This window comes from Amphibalanus amphitrite, unplaced genomic scaffold (genome assembly GCF_019059575.1).
Source record: "Amphibalanus amphitrite isolate SeventyFive unplaced genomic scaffold, NRLGWU_Aamphi_draft 000182F_arrow, whole genome shotgun sequence".
NCBI classification, from domain to species: domain Eukaryota; kingdom Metazoa; phylum Arthropoda; class Thecostraca; order Balanomorpha; family Balanidae; genus Amphibalanus; species Amphibalanus amphitrite.
Window position 1 is genome coordinate 722,111 of NW_024881677.1, and position 23,947 is coordinate 746,057.

Sequence of the window (23,947 nt, forward strand, 5' to 3'; positions counted from 1 at the left end):
TTGAGAACCACTTCTAGAAATATCAAACAAATAATTTGTTTCAGCAGCCAATGAAACTTTTCATGAGACACTTTCAAAGGACGCTAGATTAGTCGGGTGAGGGGACAGAATGTTGGCCTGAATAACGCAATAATTGATGCCCCTGTCTATTGGGCTCGCCCTTCTTCTGACTGGATAACTTTCGACACAAATTGGTGATATCTCGATTTTCCTAGGACATGTTACATTGTTTATTCCAAGATTGTTCATCGAAAGCAAAACTGTTTTCTATAAAGAAGCCACCCAGAAGGTCCATCGGTAGCCCTGACTATGTGCTCCGCTGCCCGCCGCGCCGCCCCCGAACGATCCGCGCGTCACTGACCGACCGTGCGCGCGCCGCGGCCACTCTTTTATGCCGTGACGCTCGTGACGAGCGGCGGTGATTAACAGTAACGAAGCCAAATACGCGGCTTATATTCGTCGCCACGCCGCCGATGGGATAATAATATCGTTACGCGCCTAACGACACCGTGTTTTTCGGCGCTGGGCGTGCCGGCCGGCCGGCGCGCCGCCGGTCGACCCGCTAATGCGCTCAATTAGTGGCGCTCCCGCACCGGGAGGTGCCGCGGGAGCCGCCGGGAGCCCCGGGAGCCCGAGGGTACCGCCGGGCGCCTGAGGGAGCCAGAGGGTCAGCCGACAGAGCTCGGAGCGCGACACGCGCCGCCGGCCAGGGAGACAGTGGGATTACAGCCAGTCGACATTCCTATTTGTTATCTCTGATGGCAAGAGGGGCGGAATACAATGTAGCTGCCCCTGGCATCAGAGATACTTCTAGTCGCCGTAGTCTAAGCAACGTTTGCTGTAACTACAGCCATCAGTACCTATCGGCGGTAAAACGATATCGAATAATGTGGAACCGTGTAACTATGCCCACCCGCTGGTGAAATCCCATCTCTCGGAACTGCGGTCGAAACTGAATCGGTCGTGACCAAGGCATTAGCTACGATGCACAGAGAGAACACGAGATGCCCGTCGTCCAACGGTCGAGTACGTCCACTGGCGATCATTGGTAGAGGAAGGCTTCGGTTGGTACGCCCGCATGTAGTCCGTCTGCATGTTTACAGCCCCACACCGGCCACCCGGCAGTGGCATGGTCTTGGAACTGTGGCTTTCGCTGTTCGAGGAACCCATTTCGCGGTTGCGCCTCACTTTCTGGCTTCGGGTCTGTTCTAAAGCCCCGCACGGCCACTTAGTGTGCAATGGACACGCTGGCGAGGTCTTAGCGTTTTCCTTGCCAGAATAGGAGCAGCTTAGGGAGTACTTTTCTATTTGAGAGGCTCTAATCCGTTCCTTGGTTCGCGATCCAGCCGAAACTCTGTCTCGATTACGGCAACCTTTGCTGAATGGCGTGCATAAGTCTGGACAATTACAGTGATACTCGGGACTCAGGCTCCCCATGTTTTCATGTTACTGCGGAAGTGTTTGAAAATTGGAGCCACTTCACCCCCCACTGGCAATCTTCTTTTTTCTATATATCTTTGCTCCAAATCGCTGACGGTATCCATTAATGCTTCTTAGCCCTTTACACTTTAGATCTGGTGACGTTTTCACAAAATTCATTGGCTCAAACCCTGACAGCCGATGACAGACTATCAAGAACAAGACTGCGTCTCCAATATTATGCTCTATTCTTATCTCCTATTTACAAAGAAGCGTCTAGCGCGTGAACCAGTGGACAGCAGACACATTCTGACCAACCCCGTTCCCTCTGTCCTCAGGTGTGGTTCCAGAACCGGCGCGCCAAGTGGCGGAAGACGGAGAAGACGTGGGGTCGCTCCACCATCATGGCCGAGTACGGTCTGTACGGCGCCATGGTGCGTCACTCGCTGCCGCTGCCGGAGACCATCGTCAAGTCGGTCAGCGAGGACAAGGACTGCCCGGCGCCCTGGCTGCTCGGTGGGTACCTGATCAGATGTCGAACAATTTAATTTGTTCGCATGCGAGAATAATAACAAAACATTTCTGATTTACCAAAAGTTTCGGCTTCAGACCCCATTCGTCAGTCGTTAGTTGAAAGTGAAAACGATGCTTGATATGATATTATACACATAATAATAAGGAAATCATTTATAATGTTACGTTCACCCGTCTATCTAGTCGTAACGGTTTTCACCGGTAATGATTTTCTCGTTTTGATAATGTCATCATGTTTTCAGAATATAAGTTTCCATTTCTAATTAATCATCCTTATGTATCACAGTCACACAATCACAATGTTTGTGATATTGTATAACTACGCACTTGATCCCAACTAACGACAATCTTGGCAATACCTGACTAATGACGATCCAGGAAACGGCAGCGCATTTTAACTCGTGTTATATCTAAATGATGCAATTTCTCACTCTACTTTACTGATGAAGAGCGCAATTACACACAGTGTAATTGTGCAGATGCGCACGCGAGATTGTCATCAGCATATCTAATTCCCGTCGCAGTCATTGCCAATCACACCTGATTGGGTATCGCTGACGAGCGGGCCCGTATCGGTGTCTCCCGGCGGGTCATACCCGATGCCGTCTGACGCGCGCCCCTCTCTCGTCCTCCGCAGGTATGCACCGCAAGTCTCTGGAGGCGGCTGAACAGCTGAAAGATGTCACAGAGGACGAGAACAGTAGCCAGAACGACAGTGGCGATGAACAGGCCCGCGTTCAGCCGCAGCCGCCACAGCCGCCCCAGCAGCCGCAGCAGCAGCAGCCGGGACAGCAGGCGGCTCAGCAGGGGCAGCAGTCTGTCCAGCAGCCGGCCCAGCCTCAGCAGGGCGCTCAGCAGCCGCAGCAGCTGGCGGCGATGCAGCAGGAGGGGTCCCAGCCGGAGGATTTCCGGAGCAGCAGCATCGCTGCGCTGCGAGCCCGCGCACAGGAGCACAGCGCCCGCATCCTGAACGACGCGGCCCAGATGACCTCTGCCATTCTGCAGCGGGGTGCTGCTGACAGCCAGCAGATGCAGCAGCGGCAGCAGCAGCAACAGCAGCAGCAGATGCACCAGCAGTCTCAGCCGCACCAGCAGCACCACCAGCAACACCAGCACCAGCCGCAGTCGCGGGCTGGTGACGTGTGCCTGTTCTAGAGAGTGACTTCCGGACATTGACCGGTGTAGACACACACACTCGCCGATAGGTGAGCTGACCTAAAGCGATGCTGGGGCCATACCGACCCGGACCGCTGGTCATAGCGAGACTGAGGTGCTGAGACCGAGGCAATCGGTACATTCCAGATCCACTAGATACGTAAGCGAGCAAGGGCCGTCCAAGGTGGTGACCTGAGCGACTGGCAAGGGAACGCTACTTGTAAATGGATTGCAGAGGCATATTGCAGAAAATGGGGGACCTTGAGTGCGAGCACTGACCGTTCGTAGATGTCCACAATAATGGTCATCACACCGCATTTATTGCTGACCATGATCAGAATTCTGACATCGGCGAGATGCCAGGTAAAGTCACGAAAACCGACTAATTTTCTGCTGAGTTTTCAGATCTCGGTAATGACTTGACCGATTAAGGTACACCTCGCCGAGACATGGTCGATGTGATGCTGCCTCGCTGTAAAATACGATTTAAAACCGCGACATTTTGTGAGCTTTAAGCAGGCTATTGCCATGGTAACTGGTCTGGGCTACCATCTAAAGGCCACCGCCTGCCACCCGCTGAAAGGGACACCGATTTGTGACTGGCTGACTGAAAATATTCCAGCCGTAGCCACCCGTTTAGCCGCGTACCTAGGAGCTAGATGTCCAGATGGGTGTGTCCGTACGTTGTGTGGTCGTATTGCCACAGCGGCGAGCTCTACAGAAGAGCGCGGGGTTCCTGGAGAGTCGGTGTAGCCGGCGCCACCGCCGCAGCAGGACGCTCCCAGGCACAGTGCGACCGCCATCGTTTGTGTGTGTGTCTGTACGCTCGCGAGGGTGTCTCAAACGTGTGATATGTGCGCCTGCACCGTGTCTCACCAAGCCGGCGGATGTTTCCCAGCTAACGGCATGGCGATGCGCTCGCCTGTGAGAACTATTATAGCTGGGCCGTGAATCCCTGCGGCCCTTGATAATGTATCGATTAACAGGTTGCACAATCTGAAGTGATAACCAAGGCAAAGGAAGTAATGTCAATTCTATAGTGTTTGCTCTGTTCTCTTCTTGCTAATGTGTGTATAAAAAAAGTAATTTGCTGGATTGCTTTTTGCCGGCTTTTGGCGTAATTTGAAGCGATTCGAAGGCAAAGTGTAATTGTGTAAAAGTGTTATTTCGTTTATTAAGTGTTTGCTGCATTTTTAGGCGGTCAAGACGGGAGCGTCTGAGATAATTCAAACGTTCGCTACTTTTATGTGTCCGACACCACTGATTCTGTTGTTGTGTAGGTACTTCGCATACCCGGCGCCTCTGCCATTTGGATGGTGCGGAGACAATGTGCGTCATTTTTAACACGTAGATCCTGCGATCGTAGCACCAAGCGAGCTTCGCACTGTCGGCTGACCTGTGGCACGATAAACCGCGAGATGTGTATGTGGCGGTGCCGTGTACAGCGCGTAACCCATCACTAACCGAACACTGGGCAGATGGGCAGGGTACTGAGGCCGGCGCGGCGAGGAGAGAGGCTGGGAGAATTTGCCGAGCAGGCGAGAGAAGTCCGCCACAGTGAGTGGCTAGCGGATATGATAAATGTTTTGTTCGTTGTTATTCAAATGGTTTCACCGTACTGTAGTGGCAATACATGTGTGAAGACTACCGACGCTTTGACTGCACACTTTCCCAGCTGATGGATCGAATGATAAACCAGAACCGCGGGCATGATCTGAAAATGGATGCGCTGGTATCACTGCTATCTTTTGCTATCCACCACGAATCCCCAGCCGCCCTCACGCGAACAACACTTCAAAACCGTACTGAGCCACATAGCAAAACACGATATGGCAACTCGAAATATATTCGGCATCAGCAGCCACATAAATCTAATATGAATGTACGACAACAAGATTATTACCACACTTCGCACAGCGATTTGGTCCCTGTTCATACCATGTCATCACACGTTAACTCGTGATGTGACACGCGCTTAAGGACGAGTAAATACTGACATAACGCACCGTTCAAGCACGACAGCAAAGCCTTTGCAGTTCCACTGATACAGCTGACAGGGACAACAGTGTGGCTAAAATGGGCGATTGAGGAAATGAAGGAATAGAGGACATACCTACGCTCACTGGCGTTTTTAAACACCATTAAAATATTAGATGACGAAACATGTTTCGAGCAACACAGGGAGGTGACACAGCATCGAGAGAAGGCCTTGATGAAGATGCAAGCATTGGAATGAAAAGGTTAAAACTTCCTAAAATCTAAAAGCTTCTAAGTTTTATTACTGACATTTTACATACCTACCTTTCACATATTAAAGATACATGTTACAAGATTCATTGGCTGTGAATTAAAAAAACCTATTAACCCTATTAGTGGCAGGCTCCTGGCTACCCCTATTAGTGGCAGGGGGGGGGGGGCTGTTTACGACCTCCCCTTGATATCTCGAGATCTAACGGGCCGATTTTCAAAATTCAAACGGCATTCGATTTCGCTCAACGTGATCTACATTTCTAAAAAAAAAATTAAAAAATGTCAATAGGGGGGGTAGAGGGGGGTAAAAACGGGCAAATTGCAGATACATTTTAGACTGTTTATCACGGCCAGGTTTCTGAACCAATCTTAACGCAACGTTTGCCGATCGATAGAGAATGAACCAGGAATTCACATGGATCCTAAAAATATGCATTTTCAAAAATCATAGGCGGATACAGATCATTGAGATTGGGGGTACACAAAAAGTATGGTAAATAAGGTTTTTGTTAGTACTGTTTCTAAAAGGGGTGGTAATGGTCTTGTTATGTTACAATTTTCTTATGAGAGAACGACTACAATTGTATTGGTCATGCATAGGCGGTGTCAGGGCACCTATGTTGGGAGGTAAAACATAACCCCCCTTTTTGGACGCCTGGATCCGCCTATTATAGCAAAAACGTGTCAAAAGAGGATGCACAATAACTGTATATGTTATCACATGATACCTTTCATTCACTGTTCGTAAAACTGGTGCAGCATCGTGATCTTCGCCCAAATGACTCGCTTCACGAATAGGACCCCCCAATTCCCAGTGCTCTGGAGCCGCCCCTGGTAAAGTTATGGACTTGAAATTTTAAGGGAATGTGCCCAATTTCGTTTTAGGAAAAGTCAGAAAATTTCAGCATCGTAGCTTCAGCGGTTTCGGAGATATTCCCGAAAAACCTGAGGGGTGGATAAAAACAACCCCCGCCACTAATAGGGTTAAATAAAGGTGTGGATTCTTTGTCAAAAAGTGATTTAATATTTCCATATATCTGCTACGTATTCGATTAACTCAACGATTCAGCCAAACATCTCTCCGTGTGTTATAACGAACGAGCGTCAAATAACGGTACCTACGCTATTGTTCCATTCGCGAGATTACATCGGCAATGGAAAAAGGAACTTATGCACTTAGTAAGGTTCAAAAACCTTCTGAATACTGAAACGACAGCACAAACAACTAAATAAACATGGGATTATGACGCTGTTATGCGAACATCCGACAAGTCGCTCTTCCTTTTTATATTACGTAGAGGCTACCAGAAATCGCCGACACCTGAGAGGCTCGCGGTCCGTTGATGATGGTGGTCCAAATGAACCAAACGTGAGTCCACAATGGACCCAAAGTGGACCTTGACAGAGTTGTAGCTGCCGTTAGTACGTAAATACGTACCCTGGTATCCGATGTAACTACACGGATATAGAGAATCATTGCACCAGTTCTGAACAGAACCGTCAAGGTGCACGATCAGCCACCAGTCAAGATAGGACTAGTACGAGACGAAGGATCGGATCGTTCGCTGGCCAGTGGAACGGATCGTCCGCTCACGGCCAGGGACCAGCCCGCCATCCTCTGATGACGCTGCCTCCTTCTGACACCGCCAGTGGCCCGCCTACAGGTGAGTGACCTCGTTATAATACCCCTTGCCGTCGCTGTCGCCCTTAGCGATCAGCACCTCGTCGTCCCCGCAGCTGCCGGGCGTCTCGGCGCGGCTGTCGCCGTTTGGTGTCGTCACGTCGTCCCCAAAGTCAAACTTGACGCGCGTGGAGCCCGGCGTATGGTTGAGGTCCGACTCTGTGTCCTGCCGGGCGAGCGGCGGCAGCGCCGGCGACTTGGTGACAGACGTGATGCCGGCCTGGCGCAGCATCTGGCGGAACTGGGAGTCGGCACGGTCGGCCAGCTCGGCAGGAGAACCCAGCTCGGCGATCTGAGGAGCAGCACCGTGAGACGGGTCAACTTTGCACCGAGATGAAGGAGTGGTCAGCATTATAAGGGATACACCATGCATTCAGACGTCTTTTGTGATGTAGTGTACACCACATCAGAGTCCCATACGCCACATAAATTTTCGTCCAGATGATAATTTAAAAAGTGATCTCTTCAACATATTGGACTCATCTTCTGCTCTCGCGTCCGCTCATTGAGTTACTCACTCTGCCGTCTTGCATGACCACGATCATGCCGTACTCGAGCACGGTGTTGAGCCGATGCGCAATCGTGATCACGGTCGAGTCGTGAAAGTCCTCGCGGATGGTGCGCTGGATAAAGAAGTCGGTCTGCACGTCCACCGAGGCGGTGGCCTCGTCCAGCAGCAGCACCCGCGCGTGGCGCAGCAGCGCTCGCGCCAGACACACCAGCTGCCGCTCACCGACGCTGAAGGTGTCCGCGTCCGGCGTGAGCGGCGTGGCCAGCTGCAGAGGCAGCTGGGAGACCTTGGAGCGCAGCCCGGAGCGCTCCAGGGCGCTCCACACCTGGGCGTCCGAGCTCTGGTCGAATGGGTCCAGGTTCTGGCTGCAGAGGCGGAGAGGACGGCGGTCGTTAGGACGCTCGGCAATCTGGTTATATATCACATCAACTGCGAGCCGCGGGGGTACATATGTGACGTTGGCAATTACAGCTAATGAACCAACTATAAGCCACTTCAGAGTAGATCACTAGTAACTTCAGCTGGGGAAACCACAACCAGATCAAACTGGGTATTCAAGTTTACGTAACTACCATCCAGCAAAAGAAACAAGGGTCTGCGAACAGCATGGTGGGATAAAGGGAATCAAATCAAAGAACATCATTAGCGATCAACACAATCATCTTCTAAGACATTGAGAAATATACGTTCAAAAAAATCCCATCATTCGGCCGAAACCGGATCTGTCGCAGGATCGATCGGCAACCATTAGCACTGGGCTCCCGGTACAGCGATGCGAACAAAAGGCCAGAATAATACCACAGACTCGTCATTTCTTTCGAACTCACCGAATGGTACCGGTGAAGAGCACCGGGTCCTGCGGGATGACGGCGATGTTGGAGCGCAGCTGGCGCAGGCCCACCTCTGAGATGTCCACCCCGTCGATCAGAACACGGCCCTCCTCCAGGTCCATGAGGCGCAGCAGGGTCGAGATCAGGGTCGACTTGCCTGAGGACAGTCAAGTATGTAAGAGGAACGTCTTTAATCTTCGAAGGCGCTTCTAAGGAAAACATTATCAAGTCACACGATGACATGACGCCCTCTTAGCATCCAACACTTCTTCACCCGCAGTCCCCAGCATCATGGAAGGACTTGAGACCGCAGCGGACCTGCGCCCGTTCCGTACAGCGACCACTGACCTGCACCCGTCCTGCCGACGATGCCGACCTTCTCCCCTGCCGGCACGTTCAGCGACAGGTCGTGCAGCACGCGCGGTAGGTCGGGCCGGTATCGCAGACTGACTCCCTCCAGACGGATGGCGCCTTGGGACGGCCAGCGGCCCTCGCGCTTCTCGTCACCGGGCATCTCGGCTGGTGGCTCGTAGTCAAGATCCTGGTAGAGCGCACAGCAACGGGGAGGGAGTGGAAAGGCTGCGGTCAGCAAGAGACAAGCCGTGAGAGGTGTGGGATGAGATTTTCATCGCATTTGGCGTTTAAGTTAGCTCGGAACAGATGAGAGAATGGACACGGGAACACGGTTTGCTCCTATGACTTGTTCCCAGAAACATTTCCTCCAATAAATATACGAAAAAGCTACGCTAGATACCTAGTCTGAAAAATAGCCTTCTCACGCGACGTTAATCAGAAACGCAAAGCGATCATTACTGTTTAACTGAGTTCGCACTAATAGACGGCTTGGCGTCGAAGTTTCGCGAGGCACAATTATATACCGTTATGGAACTTTCCCACAATTGCTTCACAAGATAAGACTGTAAATGTAGGCTTGACTATCATTCGTATGCCGTCCCCGGTCAAAGAATTACCCGGCAGTATCTCATACTTGCAAGACATTTTTTTACTCCTGCCGCTCACTCACCTGACAGTACTCGGTGCAGCGATCAACAGCAGACAGGAAGGCGGCCAGCTCCGAGCACATCATCACCAGGAAAGGCATGATGAGGATGGTATCGTACACCAGACTGAGGATGAGGCCGGCCTCGGCGGCCGAGGCGCCCGGCACCAGAAGCACCACCGAACCAATCACAGCCAGCATGGCCACGCCAAGCTCATCGGCGCGCAGCGTGAACCACGAGTTGGACATGCGGAACGTCATGAGGGAGGACGAGTGTCGGTCTAGCAGGCCGACAAACCTGGGGGACGGAGATGACAGGGGTTAGGGTTAGGGCGAACAATTGTTTACGCAGGATAACATTGGAAAAGTGCTGTTGCCTGTTGCCATATTTGAAATGCATTTAGTAATTTCCTAGGGAACACGCTCAGCATATGAAGAAATTAAGCAATCTGACCCGTACAGTAAGCTAGCAAAGCAAGTGACAAACATAACACATCTTCAGTTAGATGGGTTCGAGCTTCTGCCTTCTAATCAGAAACTTAGGTAAACGCATGCCTATCACAATAACCGTCTTTGCTGATCAATCTCTGCAACCCCTTTAATCGAGGCTCGCCGTTTAACGTCAGAGGTTGAACGTATCAACTTTCTCACCTCTCAATCATCATGTTCTCTTTTCCGTAGGCGCGGATGACAGCCAGTCCTCCAACAGTGGAGCTCAGATGGTGCAGCAGAGGGGAGCGGGCCACGTTCTCGACCTGTTTGGTACTTCTGACTCCGGCCACCAGACTGCGCCACATGACGGCGTACAACACTGGCGGGACACAGAGGGCGGCGCTGTCTGTAGTGTGGCTGTGTGTCTGTGGTTCGGAGGCGCAGGGCCTCCATGTCTTTGTCTCTATATTAACCCGCGCCGGGCCGGTGCTCTGAGATTCCGCGCCGGGCCGGGGGGGGTGTCTGAACACCCCCCCTTCTAACTCGGCTCCTGGGCCACGTAGCGACACGCGGTAAGCGGCAATCGAAAGAACGTCCAAAATAAGGACGAAAACACTTCGGTCATTTTTTGGGTCAGGTCAAAGGTCAGGTCACCAGAGGTCACCAAAGGTCAAATGTCCACTATTTAACATTTTGGAAACTGCCAACGGCTATCTCGGGAACCGATAGAGCTACAGCGCCGCGGAAAACGCATTCGATAGCCCTTTTACAGACCTTTCTGAGTAATGTTCTCAGATTTGACCTCAGGTCAACGGTTTAGCCTCCATGGGGCAAAAACTCCAAAAATAGTCGTTTTTACGAAAAACGTTTTTTCGGCAATAACTTTTGACTCAAAAGAGTCATGACATTACTTTTGCCACCATCGTGTTTTTCTCGTCGAGACGCATCGAATGAACTATAATTTGACCTTGAAAAGTCAACTTGAAAATATGACCTCAGGTCAAGGTCATGACCTGACCGGAAAAGGTCATGTTGCATATCAGTCGATCCGCAACGTCGAGCCGAACACATCTAAGGCGTTTTCAGCGCTCTAGCACGTCTCTACCAGAAGTTATTAGCGAAAAACTGTTAGATTCTGTTCGTGACCTGAGATGACCTCGGGGACATAACGAGGGGTCACAGTTGCCATTTTCCGGTTCAGTGTGTCCATTTTACCTACATCTCTCGATGTTTGAGAGTGTCTAGAATAACGTTCGTGCAAAACAGACGCTTTTCAATTTTCTCCCATTGACTTATAATGGAGAGGTCGCAAAATTGACCTGACCTTAGGTCACCGATATCAAAATTCCGAGATATACATTTTATAGATATTGTTGCTCTAATCAATCGCTGAAAGTTTCAAGGCAATCGATCAATCGGTGTAGCTATGACGAGCATTCTTATTTTTTCTGAGGTGAGGTCACTTGGCGTGACCTGGTGACCTGACCTAAGGTGACCTGGGTCTGAAATTTTCACAACATGTGCGGAAAAGATGCACGAACAGGCGTGCCAAAAACGGCGGCGCTCCGCGCCGCCGTTTTTGAGATATCTGCGAAAAACCACAAGGGGGGTGTTCAAACACCCCCCCCCCGGCCCGGCGCGGGTTAAACGGTCGTTAGTTTCGTACCCACTGTGGGAAAATTAATTCTTGTTGTATAAAGTGGTTGATGTTAATTAAAACTTGGCAAACAAATTTGTAGGTATTGTTCCTTACCTGAGGAACATTTTTTTCCCACCTAATAAGACATATTTCTCGGAATTAGCAGCACCAATCGTCAATGTTTTAACATAAATGCCTATAACGATTATATTTTTTAAGATTGGAACGCAATCGATCTGCTATATGTGTATCACAAGATTGACATGAGCTTCTTACCGAATATGACTCCAACGATGAGAGCGAAGTAGGGATAGGCAATCATCGGCACCATCAACTGCGTTAGCACGATCAGAAACCGCTGACCGATGAACTCGAAAAACTCGGGGATACGATTGTCCACTGAAAAAAATACAGTGTAGGTAAGCTAATAAGCGCTGTTCACGAAAAACGATGACATGCCTACTATCTACAGGTAACAAAATTAGACATTCATTGATCTATCACACAAACTTCTCTCTATAGAACATAAAAGAGGTATTCGCTTATCAGCATTCCTCTGCCTCTATTTCAAATTGTAATAGGTGTGCCACGTGGATTATGACCAATTGTTTATGCGTCACTTAATAAAACTCGCACATATGTATTCTCACAACGCACCCATACAATCGGTAACTAACAAATAATGCCTCTCTGTAAACGAATAAAATGAGCATGTAAAATACCCGAATCATCATTATCTAATAGTAATGTTAAGTGTGTAAGGTACAGTCCACAGCAGAAGTAATGTGTGGTTTCAGTCATGGGTATGTTCTGCTTCTGAAGCCTAGGAACGATTAGCCAGACTGCAACGAGACTTTAAATGCAGCTTACACGTATCTTCACCCTTGCAGCTACAACTTTATCTATTGACGTCTTCTTTTCAATCAGTCCGCATTTAAAAATCGTCGGTCAAGGCCATCCGTTGAGATTGGTAAAACCACACATTACTTTAGCGGTGGGCTGTACAATCTATATTTAAATTTGCCGTAACAGGGGGAATCACCAGTTTTTACGACATCATACCTAACCTACGATCACCCTCTTCAAGCCATCGTTCCCGAATGCCCTGACTTGGTCCCGACTATCTACAAATTACTGTTATGATTGCCACGCGCAATGTTGCCGTACCGGTGTCCATGTCCTTGGAGAGGCGGTTGATGATGCGGCCCGACGGGGTGCTGTCGAAGAACGACATCTTGCAGCGCACCAGGCTGTCAATCATCTTGTTGTGTAGGCGCCTGGCCCCACGCACCACACACACGTTGTGAAGCACCGCTGTCCGATGGATAAGGTCGGCTTAGGTCAGCAAGGATCACAGCTTGTAGGTTATTATCGAGGATGGTTGAGTTCAATATTGAACACACGAACGGAGCAAAATCAAATTAATAACGCGGTTTAACAAAAGAACAGAAGTCAGGTCACTGATTGGATTTATGAACGAGAAGCCGTATCTATAGATATATGGCATTCTTTTCATGCAACCTTAGTTCTTCACTGCATAGTCGAATATCTGAACAATTAATTTCGAAATTTCTAATAATATCGTGCCACAAAACGCCCCGCGCCATATCAAAGCAAAGACATGAAAGCTATTGCGAGAGTTGGTTTATTTGTCATCAGGTACAACAGAGATGCATAGAGATACAGTACAGAAAATGTATAGAGAAATGCATAACAAATAGAAAACTTCATGTAAAAACTATAGCCTCAAAAGAAGCAAATGAATAAGCAAATAAGCAATGTCTGAACAAAAAAAAAAAACTACAAAGTAAACGATCTATATTAAATGCTGAGCTGTTCGGCTGCAATGCCAGCTTTCATCACCATGGCCAACCACTAATCTTCACCCCTTTCGTCAACGTAACGCATCGCCCCCGGGGACACCGTCTCTGCCGTGACCTTCTACTCCTGCTGCTTTGACTTCTGCCGCTGCCGCCTTGACTTTTGCTTCTGTCGCTTGGATTTGGACCGATGCTGCTTAGAGCCTTTGCGTTTCTGCTGCTTTGCCTTCTTGCAGGCCTTCTGCTGTTCCTTCAGCAGTTTCTTCAGCTTCTGCAGCTCCAGCTTCCCACTTCGAAGAGATTTCCGGCTCGACCGAACCTCACTGCAAGGATTGCCCTCGCCTCCTTTGACGGTCAGCCCAGCCTTTTGTTTCTTCTTCAGCTGTCGACACGCCTTTCGCTGCCCCTTCAGCGTTTTCATAGATACCTTCCTTTGCTCCATTTGATTTCGTAGGCTCTTGCGGGTCTGCCGAACCACTCGGCACACCGCCATGGGATCACTCTGACCAGCTCTGCCGTTAGTCGACGACTGCTTGGGACGCTGGCTACCCTCTCTGCCGTCACCCAGAGGCTGCTCGGCACTAGCCATTACGGGGCGCCTGTCGACGCACAGCCAGGCCACGGTCACAGGCTCGTCCTTGTAATGGTTCCCCTCGAGGTACTTGACTGTAGTCTCCAGCGGCTCGCACTGACGGTTGGTGCCGCAGACCTTTCGTTTGCCACCGTGCGCCACTGTCATGTTGAACCGGTCCGTTCCGCTCCCTATCGTGATCGTCCTCTCCTGATAGGGACAAATGGCCCGCTCCGCCACCGAGTCGCCGAGCGAGGGACGAGACAGCGTGCAGGTCAGAAGCACGAGTGTGAGGCCGGCGCTCAGCCGAGTCATGGCGACTGACGACTGACGAATGGCGACTAACGATTGACGGCAGACGGCTCACGACTGACTGTTCGTCCCGGGTCACAGTCCTCGCAGAGAAGAGAGCTGTAGAACCTCGAGCCAACCAGGCAAGCTTATGAATGAACTTAAGCAGACGCGTGCTAGTTATATTCAGGCGAGGTGATAAGACAAACACCTGAAGGTGCTAAACGGGGAACAACTTGCGCGCGTGTGTGATAACGGTGAATCAAAACCTCCGCAGGGCCAAAGGGCAGGCAGTGCCGTCCCCGGGCTCTTATCAATTCTGATAGCGGTGCTACTTCCTGTCGCGAGCCGGTCTCGATTGTCCGGGTATTCACGGGAGGGCGCCGGATGCGAGTTTACGGCAGGTCGTCACCACATCACCGTTGCATCTATACCGGTACATCCCGACACAACACCAGAGATTGTGCAGTGATACCACGTCATTCATTTAAAGCTAAGTGCTTCCATTAAAAGGGCATTCTTTTCATGCTGTTATACCGTGAGCATAATATGATTGTAGCCATGGTGACGCCTCCTTTCCGAACTCGTTGCTCATCAGGGCCTAGTACAGCATGTCAGTGAATACGAAACTTATATGATCTATCTTTGTAGCAGCTATACTCTAAAATTATGTTAAATTTGCAATTATGTAAAATAGTACAGATTTGATGAAAAGGTGATACCATTCACGATGCCTTGTCCATGCGTTGTTAGAACCCTCTCGCCCAAGGGTACTACCTCGTCGCTCTTACTTCGGATCAGACCGATGAGGATCAGCAGAAGGGTGACTCCCGCGTATCCGAGGATGTAGTAGTCCACATGGGGACTGTCGTTGATGGCCCCAGCCAGCTCGCCCGGGTCGTAGGTGACGTTGTACAGCGTCATGTTCTTGATTCGCTCCTCCTGTGGACACAGGGAGGGGCAGTCATGGTGGGATAGACCGACACAATTCGTAACAGAGCAAAAACAAAGACAGATATATTCTATTTGTGAAAACATAATAATAACTATGGTTATCCACGCGCAGTTAAACATTTAAGTGGTCGCTGCTTCAAACGTATCATCATGGATATTTAATTATATCATAATTCTAGGGAGCACCTATTCATCAGCTGTCTAGTCCCCCAGCGTAGGCACCACACTCCCTGCCAACCCATAAAGAGAAACAATGAGACCATGGTGAAAGGTCTTACCATTAGTCCGTCTCCGGCGTCGATCCAGTACTGCAGGTAGACGGCGCTACCAGTTCGACACGAGCCGTACATGAGCAGCAGGAGCGAGAGCAGCACCATCCCGCACAGACCGCACAGCTGCCGGAGTCAGAGAGGGAGAAGGTCAGTGGGGGTGACACAGGGAGGGACGCAGCGAGAAAACTCAAATGGTGCAAACGAGCCAAAATGAAAGAAAGAATGTTGACGCCGGACATAGGACTCGATGGTAATTACAGTAGCATATATCTGTATCATATTACGTGACGCTTTCCAGACCTGTTTTGTCATGCAAAATATTCCGAGGTGTCATACTATATTTTCCGTATCATTTATATGACAAGCGAACATTTATAAATTGATATTTATTGAACATGGGACTAGCTCCAATCGTTTATAAAGTTTAGACTTGCCTTGTAGAACATGAAGAAGTTCTTGAAGATTCCAGCAGTCGATATGAAGGTCTCCTCGGAAGTAAACTTGCCACCAGTACCACCAGTGTCTGAAATAACATTGAATTATTATGATTTTTTAGTTACAGTCCGAGAGGTGTTTTGCTGTTTTGTAGCCGATGGAGAGTTTTATGGCATGTATGTGGTACACCTCAATGTGCTCACAAAACACGTAAACACAAGACAACTAAGCCTGTGGTATACCTTCAGGGGCTGCAACTTCTTGCGCCTTCTTGTCCGTCTCTGGTTTCTTCTGGTGCTCCTGCTGCTGGCTGGCGGCGTCGCAGCTGACCAGCTGGTAGTAGCCGCCCTGCAGCTCCATCAGCTGATCGTGGGTGCCGCGCTCGGCCAGCTTGCAGTCTCGCATGTACACCACCTCATCGCAGTGCGACAGATACTGAGGAGAAAGGAACCGACGTCAGCAAATGCCTCAACTTCTGCAAACTCCACCACATCCTTCTGCAGGCCACTCTCCCTCCATCTCTGGATGGAGAGACCCCCTGATCGAGAGACCTCCTCACCTGAACACCGTGCGAGACGAGCACCACGGTCTTGTCCTTGAGCTCGCCGCAGACGCACTGCTGGAAGATGTGCTGTCCGACCTTGGTATCGACAGCACTTAGCGGGTCGTCCAGAAGGTAGATGTCGGCATCGGAGTACACGGCGCGCGCCAGGTTCACGCGCTGCTTCTGGCCACCACTTCGCGCCATATAGGCGGAGGAGAAAGATGAAAAGGGAGGTAAATCACATGGGAAGCGACACAGAAATAGGCAGCGTTTAACCAGTGCTCACAAGTGTCTCCAACACTATGCACGCGGTCAGTTGAGTTGCATTTGCAAGGGCTCAGTGACTACCCACTCCTGTTCTTGATCCCGGAAACAAAAGCCGAGACTGCCGTCAAAGCCACAGCCCTAGCCTAGAATTGTTAGGTTGACAAGCAATGAGGCTTCCCTCAAACCCTGCCCGTCAGTATCTCTTCCCGAATGCTGACCTGAGGTTGACGCCTCGCTCGCCGATCTCGGAGAGGTCGCCGTTCTCCATGAGGTCGAGGTCGGACTGCAGGGCACACACAGTCACCGTGCGCCAGTACCGATCGGCCACGAACGGCCGGCCGAACACGATGTTCTCTCGCACGGTACCGTTGAAGATCCAGGCTCGCTGCGGTACCACGGCCAGGGAACCGGCACGACGCACCGAGCCGCACAGCACTTGCAGCTGCGGGACGAAAGGACAGGGTTCAGTCAGTGGGTAACGACTTAGTACCACCTCTGTACCACTTTATATGAAACAGAAGCCATGTGCACGACGCTATCAAGCACATCGCGTCACTGTTGTACAGCACCAGCACTCGAAGCATCACTAACCACAAAAATGAGAAATATTTGTTCCCACCTGTCCGGTGATGGCGGCGACGAGGGACGACTTGCCGCTGCCGACGGCGCCGGCCACGCCGAGCAGGCGGCCGCGCGGCACCGTCAGCTGCACATCGGTCAGCACCACGTTGATGACGGTGGCTGCCTCGGCGTCCAGCGCTTTGTCCGCGTCCCGGGCGTGACGTCGGGAGCTCAGAGATCGCAGACGGTTCGTCACCGGGATGGAAGGCAGTTGTGGCGCCGACATGTCCCGCGAGAGTGACTTGGACGACTGTTCACGTTCTGTTGGTGGAAGTTGTTAGAAACATCAGGTAGCTGCATGGATCTGACGGATCTTTACATGACGTCATTAAATTCTCTTACACATCTTCCGGTGTAATGTTCTGGCACCAGAAATAGCATTTACTTGGCATGAGAAGCCATTCGCTTTGCAACTTTCAAGTCGCTTCGGCTCAGAGATAAGTCGATCTCCACACTTTTAGCAATACCCAACTGGGCTGATCACTTACTAGGCTTATCGCTTTTCTCCTTTTCCAGCACTGGCTTCTCCCAGGCCAGGGTGGCTTTCTCAATCTCGATGGCACTGCCAGAGTCGCAGTGCGCCGTGACCATGTCGACGTCCTTCATCAGCAACATACGCTACCGAGAACAGAGGGAGGGAGGTTAGGGACCAAATCTTCACGAGGAGACCCATGACACATCTGACACGAAGCAACTTTCTTCAGAAGGCTGGCTGAAAGCAGCACGCTCACCTGAATCCGCCGGAGCACCACGTGGGTCTCCGTCAGCATGCGGATGCCGTAGGGCAAGGTGCCGATGGCCATCTGTAGGCCGTTAAAGACGGAGAACATGGTGAAGGCTTCGGCAGCATTGAGCTCGTTACCGCTTAGACTGTAACGAAAACGGGACAGTACAGTGGATCTAGTAAGGATCTCCAGACGCAACTAGATGGCGTTGAGCCTCAGTCGAGTCCATGTGAGATTCAGGGAGAGGTCACTACCGAGCTGGGCCCGATGGGGAGGTGGGCGGGGGGGGGACGGGTGGCGAGGTCACGGTGCGGGTGACCTGTCAAACAGCCCCGGCGCGGTGGGGCACTGCCGCAGGCAAATGGCGCACTCCAGCGTTGTTCCATATCGCGGTGGTGGGCCGGGCGGCCGGTTAGCTTGGCAGTTGGCTGCCTGGAAGGAAAGGATAATGAGGCATGGGTTTGCTGTGGCCGGCTCGTCTACTGTCAACCATGGTGAACCCAGAGTGATGCAAATGTGATGTTGGTAATGCAGCTGGCAATGGAATGCTAGCGAATGCTCCGGGCGCCCAGTAGCTATAAGGATGAAGATTATTTATGTCTCCTGAAATTTTCATTGAATGACATGACATGACAAAGTCTCCGCTAAGCTGAGCTTGTTGCGTTGACCCTGCTCTCTACCCTCCGATCAGGCAATTCCTGGTCTATGACAGAATTTAGAGTCCAAATTTTAACGTGCGCACATAGCCGCGCACGGCCGGTCCCCTCACTGACTTCACCTGGCAGCGGCCTGCCACCAACCACAATCATACCCGTCAGGAGCCGCTCAAAAACGTCAAGCACACGTCGCGTTTCGAACCCGGACTTTTGCAACCGGGACGTGCGCTCTCACCTCATGGCACATGAAGTCCAACGCTCTACCGACCGAGCTACCGGGACGGACGTTTACAATGGGGTTTCGCTCGTGACATTGACAGCCGTCAGACACTTTTGCCGAACTTTAGCCGAAACACTGAACAAGCTGCGCAGGGCGATAGGTGCTCGTAGCGTTGAGGTTGGGTAACCTGTGAGCTGAATGCGATGTCGTGAGTTCGAGCCCCACTCCCGGGGCTGGTTTTATCTAGACACGAACCAAAACCTTTCCTTCTACTGCAACACAGATAAGCACGATGACATCTTTCCCCAATATCCTCTCCAAAAGTCAAAATTATCGCTTATAAATGTTAAGCTAAGTTTTATCTTTTAAGAAAATGTTTTTGGTCATTTGTCTGGAGCCATTTAAACTCTTTTTTTCTTTTCTGCTTTTTTCGACCCGATAAAACCCACCAAAACTGAACGTGCCAAATGAAAAATATCTAACTCAAATAACAGTTTAGAAAAGCCTCATCATGCATCATGAAAAGCATCATGCAACTATCGACTGAATAGTTGCATGCTTTGAATGCGTCCTAGATTTCAATTATCATTGTTCAACATTTCGGCTGGAACTGACGCTGCCTCTGGCTTGCCCGTTTGTTTGAGATAATGATTCCCTTCAGTCGCATTCTTGCCGGTTCCACATGAACAGGATACCACCATACCGGAGTGAACGCACCCACAACCATCATCCCCTCCCCTCAGCCTCGGCGCAGTGACGGGCGGCCCTGGGCAGCCCACTCCCGGCGCTACGCACGCCCCATGCGCCGTGATACCGCGTCACTCCCCCTCCCTCCTTCCCCCACAATGATCGGTGACCTCACTTCCCTCGGGATTTGGACTCGCCCTACCCCGACCGTAGCGCCACGTGGTGGCTTTGGAGATCTTAAATAGACCCACTGTACATGATTTGATTCGAATCATCCAAGAGAAATGACGCGCATCAGTCCATGTATCTGATGTTGCTTCACGACAAATTGATGGCATATACTATCGTTACATGTCACATTGTCGACTCACATGTATCCGATGACCGATGTCGCGGTGGCCAGTACCGGTATGATGGGAACCAGCACGTTAGAGATGGACTGCAGAAAAGTGGTCTTTCGGATTATCCTCATCTCCTCATTTCGAATCTTGTCGATCTGAAAAAAAGCATTAGATTTTATTCCGTCTACCATGTAACATGCGGACTTAATTTTGCAGCTAAATGATAAGAACAACACATTCGTTGATATTTTCAGCTATGAGGCTTAACTGCCTGTTTTACGTTTAATTAAAGGCGTCAGAAAGAAAACGTACCCCAGGCACCATCAAAAGCACCTTTTTACCTCACCAAGTGCAAGTAAAACCTGATTACCTGCGCTTTGAACCTGTCCTCCCAGGCGTAAGTCTTGATGAGTCGTATGGCGGCCAGGATCTCTGACATGAAGGTCACACGTTTGTCCGTCACCTTCACCACTTCCATGCGCAGAACGCTGTTGGCGCCGCCGATACTGCCCTGTAAGCAGGCGAGACGGCTTCTTGTTACCTACCTGGCTACCAGTCACATATTTTTGCTTACCTATCTCTGCCAGGCGTACGGGCAGCTTTGATTGAAATTATTTAGTGCGTACGAGGCAGATTGGCAGTTCCATTATGATTATAATGACATGAGAAAGACGTCATATACCAACAACCTGATATATAATCTTTCGGAAGCGTCATATTTAGTTGCATATATGTCAAAAGGCTGTACACTGTAAACTCTTTTCAACAAACGTTTGTTACTTTTACAAGGAAAATTATTTAGCGCAAATCCCCGCACCCTTTGCCATGTCATCGAACGACCCTATTGTTTGTCATGGTAGTTTTTCTTACAACCCACTCACATGTAGTTCGTTAGACTAGCTACCAAAGTTTGCTTTGTCATTGTTGTGTGAACGACTGTTTTCCTAGTTATAATCATGCGGCTACCAGGTAAAGACCTGCGCATGTTTGCATTTAACAGGGCTGAGCCGTGTACTTGTTAAGTCAAATCAATGCAAATCTTAGTTAGCATAGTAATGTCTACGTGCAGCAAACCTGTACTTGTAAGCAATCTACTAGTCTCAGGTTTGTAACGTTTTACAAAGACCTCCCTTGTATTCGTCAGTTTTCTCCACAAATCGCAGGTCGCCGCTCTGCAGTCTCATTATTACAGCAAAACAGCATTACTGAAAGTAGGTCATGTATTTAAAATGGTACATACACATTACACACACAATGGTGATAACACTCATGACCCAAGGGGCAAAGGCAATAACTCATGCGAAAAAGCAATGAGCGTCATCACTTACCGAGTACACTGTACCCATTCAAATCTAAGGGGCATTCAAATTCATTAGCCCCTTGGAATTCAGGTGCTTTTTCATTTTTAGAATTCTTGAGTTTCTGCAGTTTGCTGTCTTCAGTGTAGCGACCCTTGCTTGCAAGCTGGAGCTTTCGCTCCTGATGAAAGCCTGAAAGAAAGCATCGCTATATTATAACATATGCAGAACAATATGACCTGGAGCAGAACACATTGTGCTTGCTTCCATACATCACGCACTTATTTAGCAAATTTCTCTGATTCAATCTGCATTACTATCAGTTGAATGACATACATTTCATTAAAAAATGACAAAAACGACCGAACACTGTTATCACCTACCATTTTCACGGAAGTGCGCAGGAGGCCACATCACTGCACGGCGGTTGGCACGCAACTGAAACTTTCAAAATGAAACGGCCGGAAACGTTTTTGGCGCCACCTATATAACAAGTAACAGCTTTGTATATGCTACTACTAACACGTCTAACTAGCGTAACTAAGTCCGTGTTGCAAAGGTGTAGCTGATACCTTTGACAAGGACATAGATTACATAAGTATGCATCAGTATTGTTGCAATGGTGTAGCTAGTTCTTTCGACAAGGATATAAATTACAAATCATAAGCAAATCTATGTTCCATATTACGAATAAGACCCTGGTAGTTTTCACAATAGCCTCCATAATCCTCGTCAATTTTATGAATGGTCGACTGGGTGCTAGGGCTGATACTAATATTTGCCCTGTTGATTCAACCAACTATGACAAGATATTCGTCGTTCGACATAACCTTTATTAGTATTTTTGACAAACGCTCGTCGTTGTACGACAACCCCTTGTCAAAATGAGTTTACAGTGTAATAAAGGTTATGTCGAACGACGAATATCTTGTCATAGTTGGTTGAATCAACAGGGCAAATATTAGTATCAGCCCTAGCACCCAGTCGACCATTCATAAAATTGACGAGGATTATGGAGGCTATTGTGAAAACTACCAGGGTCTTATTCGTAATATGGAACATAGATTTGCTTATGATTTGTAATTTATATCCTTGTCGAAAGAACTAGCTACACCATTGCAACAATACTGATGCATACTTATGTAATCTATGTCCTTGTCAAAGGTATCAGCTACACCTTTGCAACACGGACTTAGTTACGCTAGTTAGACGTGTTAGTAGTAGCATATACAAAGCTGTTACTTGTTATATAGGTGGCGCCAAAAACGTTTCCGGCCGTTTCATTTTGAAAGTTTCAGTTGCGTGCCAACCGCCGTGCAGTGATGTGGCCTCCTGCGCACTTCCGTGAAAATGGTAGGTGATAACAGTGTTCGGTCGTTTTTGTCATTTTTTAATGAAATGTATGTCATTCAACTGATAGTAATGCAGATTGAATCAGAGAAATTTGCTAAATAAGTGCGTGATGTATGGAAGCAAGCACAATGTGTTCTGCTCCAGGTCATATTGTTCTGCATATGTTATAATATAGCGATGCTTTCTTTCAGGCTTTCATCAGGAGCGAAAGCTCCAGCTTGCAAGCAAGGGTCGCTACACTGAAGACAGCAAACTGCAGAAACTCAATAATTCTAAAAATGAAAAAGCACCTGAATTCCAAGGGGCTAATGAATTTGAATGCCCCTTAGATTTGAATGGGTACAGTGTACTCGGTAAGTGATGACGCTCATTGCTTTTTCGCATGAGTTATTGCCTTTGCCCCTTGGGTCATGAGTGTTATCACCATTGTGTGTGTAATGTGTATGTACCATTTTAAATACATGACCTACTTTCAGTAATGCTGTTTTGCTGTAATAATGAGACTGCAGAGCGGCGACCTGCGATTTGTGGAGAAAACTGACGAATACAAGGGAGGTCTTTGTAAAACGTTACAAACCTGAGACTAGTAGATTGCTTACAAGTACAGGTTTGCTGCACGTAGACATTACTATGCTAACTAAGATTTGCATTGATTTGACTTAACAAGTACACGGCTCAGCCCTGTTAAATGCAAACATGCGCAGGTCTTTACCTGGTAGCCGCATGATTATAACTAGGAAAACAGTCGTTCACACAACAATGACAAAGCAAACTTTGGTAGCTAGTCTAACGAACTACATGTGAGTGGGTTGTAAGAAAAACTACCATGACAAACAATAGGGTCGTTCGATGACATGGCAAAGGGTGCGGGGATTTGCGCTAAATAATTTTCCTTGTAAAAGTAACAAACGTTTGTTGAAATGAGTTTACAGCGTAGTATTTTTGACAAACGCTCGTCGTTGTACGACAACCCCTTGTCAAAATGAGTTTACAGTGTAAGTAAATGAAAAGGCTTCTAGCTCGACCACGGACTACAGCTAACGCAAGTTTCCTTGGGAATGTTTGTAAACCTATCAAATCGCGAGTGATAAAAGCCATATGTGTAAAACCTTGCGCACGACAAGGGAAAATACCAAATTCTAAGAAAACGATTCAGATTTACATACAAATATGAATGCAAATCGTAAAAATTACGGTAACATGCAGAGAATGTCAGGTTATGACAGGTGAACACGATTCATCGCGGTAATTTTCCGACGTCCAATGAGCGTTGATTTATGTACTCTGAGTCATCGTCAGAACCAACGCAGCCTTATCATGACGGGCATCACGAGGACATCACGAGGTGGTGAGTATCGATGCTGACACACCCAGACGTAAAAGATCACCCCTGACAAACCCATCTTGCCAACAACCGTACTTTGTAGTTGACTGTGCCATC

At 49.1% G+C, this 23,947-nt stretch overlaps 2 protein-coding genes across 3 annotated transcripts in view; one reads left to right on the top strand and one right to left on the bottom strand.

The window, feature by feature from the left end:
• The window catches only part of LOC122384128 (visual system homeobox 2-like), a 56,490-nt gene extending 51,735 nt beyond the window's left edge, over nt 1-4,755 (top strand). Inside the window, exons 6-7 of the mRNA XM_043371160.1 lie at nt 1,758-1,935; nt 2,591-4,755. Of these exons, the coding sequence (XP_043227095.1) occupies nt 1,758-1,935; nt 2,591-3,108 (696 nt within the window). The 3' untranslated portion in view covers nt 3,109-4,755. The remainder of the gene's footprint in view (nt 1-1,757; nt 1,936-2,590) is intronic.
• Nucleotides 4,756-4,938: 183 nt separating this feature from the next.
• The window catches only part of LOC122384129 (multidrug resistance-associated protein 5-like), a 38,317-nt gene continuing 19,308 nt past the window's right edge, over nt 4,939-23,947 (bottom strand). For both annotated transcript variants that reach the window (XM_043371162.1, XM_043371161.1), the window contains exons 9-27: nt 20,226-20,366; nt 19,886-20,010; nt 17,958-18,096; nt 17,715-17,844; nt 17,225-17,487; nt 16,824-17,047; nt 16,354-16,531; nt 16,037-16,229; nt 15,794-15,882; nt 15,366-15,482; nt 14,925-15,075; nt 12,619-12,765; nt 11,728-11,850; nt 10,032-10,191; nt 9,405-9,678; nt 8,729-8,921; nt 8,378-8,537; nt 7,558-7,915; nt 4,939-7,331 (exon numbers count right to left, since the gene is read on the bottom strand). In XM_043371162.1, the coding sequence (XP_043227097.1) occupies nt 7,017-7,331; nt 7,558-7,915; nt 8,378-8,537; nt 8,729-8,921; nt 9,405-9,678; nt 10,032-10,191; nt 11,728-11,850; nt 12,619-12,765; nt 14,925-15,075; nt 15,366-15,482; nt 15,794-15,882; nt 16,037-16,229; nt 16,354-16,531; nt 16,824-17,047; nt 17,225-17,487; nt 17,715-17,844; nt 17,958-18,096; nt 19,886-20,010; nt 20,226-20,366 (3,480 nt within the window). In that variant the 3' untranslated portion in view covers nt 4,939-7,016. The remainder of the gene's footprint in view (nt 7,332-7,557; nt 7,916-8,377; nt 8,538-8,728; nt 8,922-9,404; nt 9,679-10,031; nt 10,192-11,727; nt 11,851-12,618; nt 12,766-14,924; nt 15,076-15,365; nt 15,483-15,793; nt 15,883-16,036; nt 16,230-16,353; nt 16,532-16,823; nt 17,048-17,224; nt 17,488-17,714; nt 17,845-17,957; nt 18,097-19,885; nt 20,011-20,225; nt 20,367-23,947) is intronic.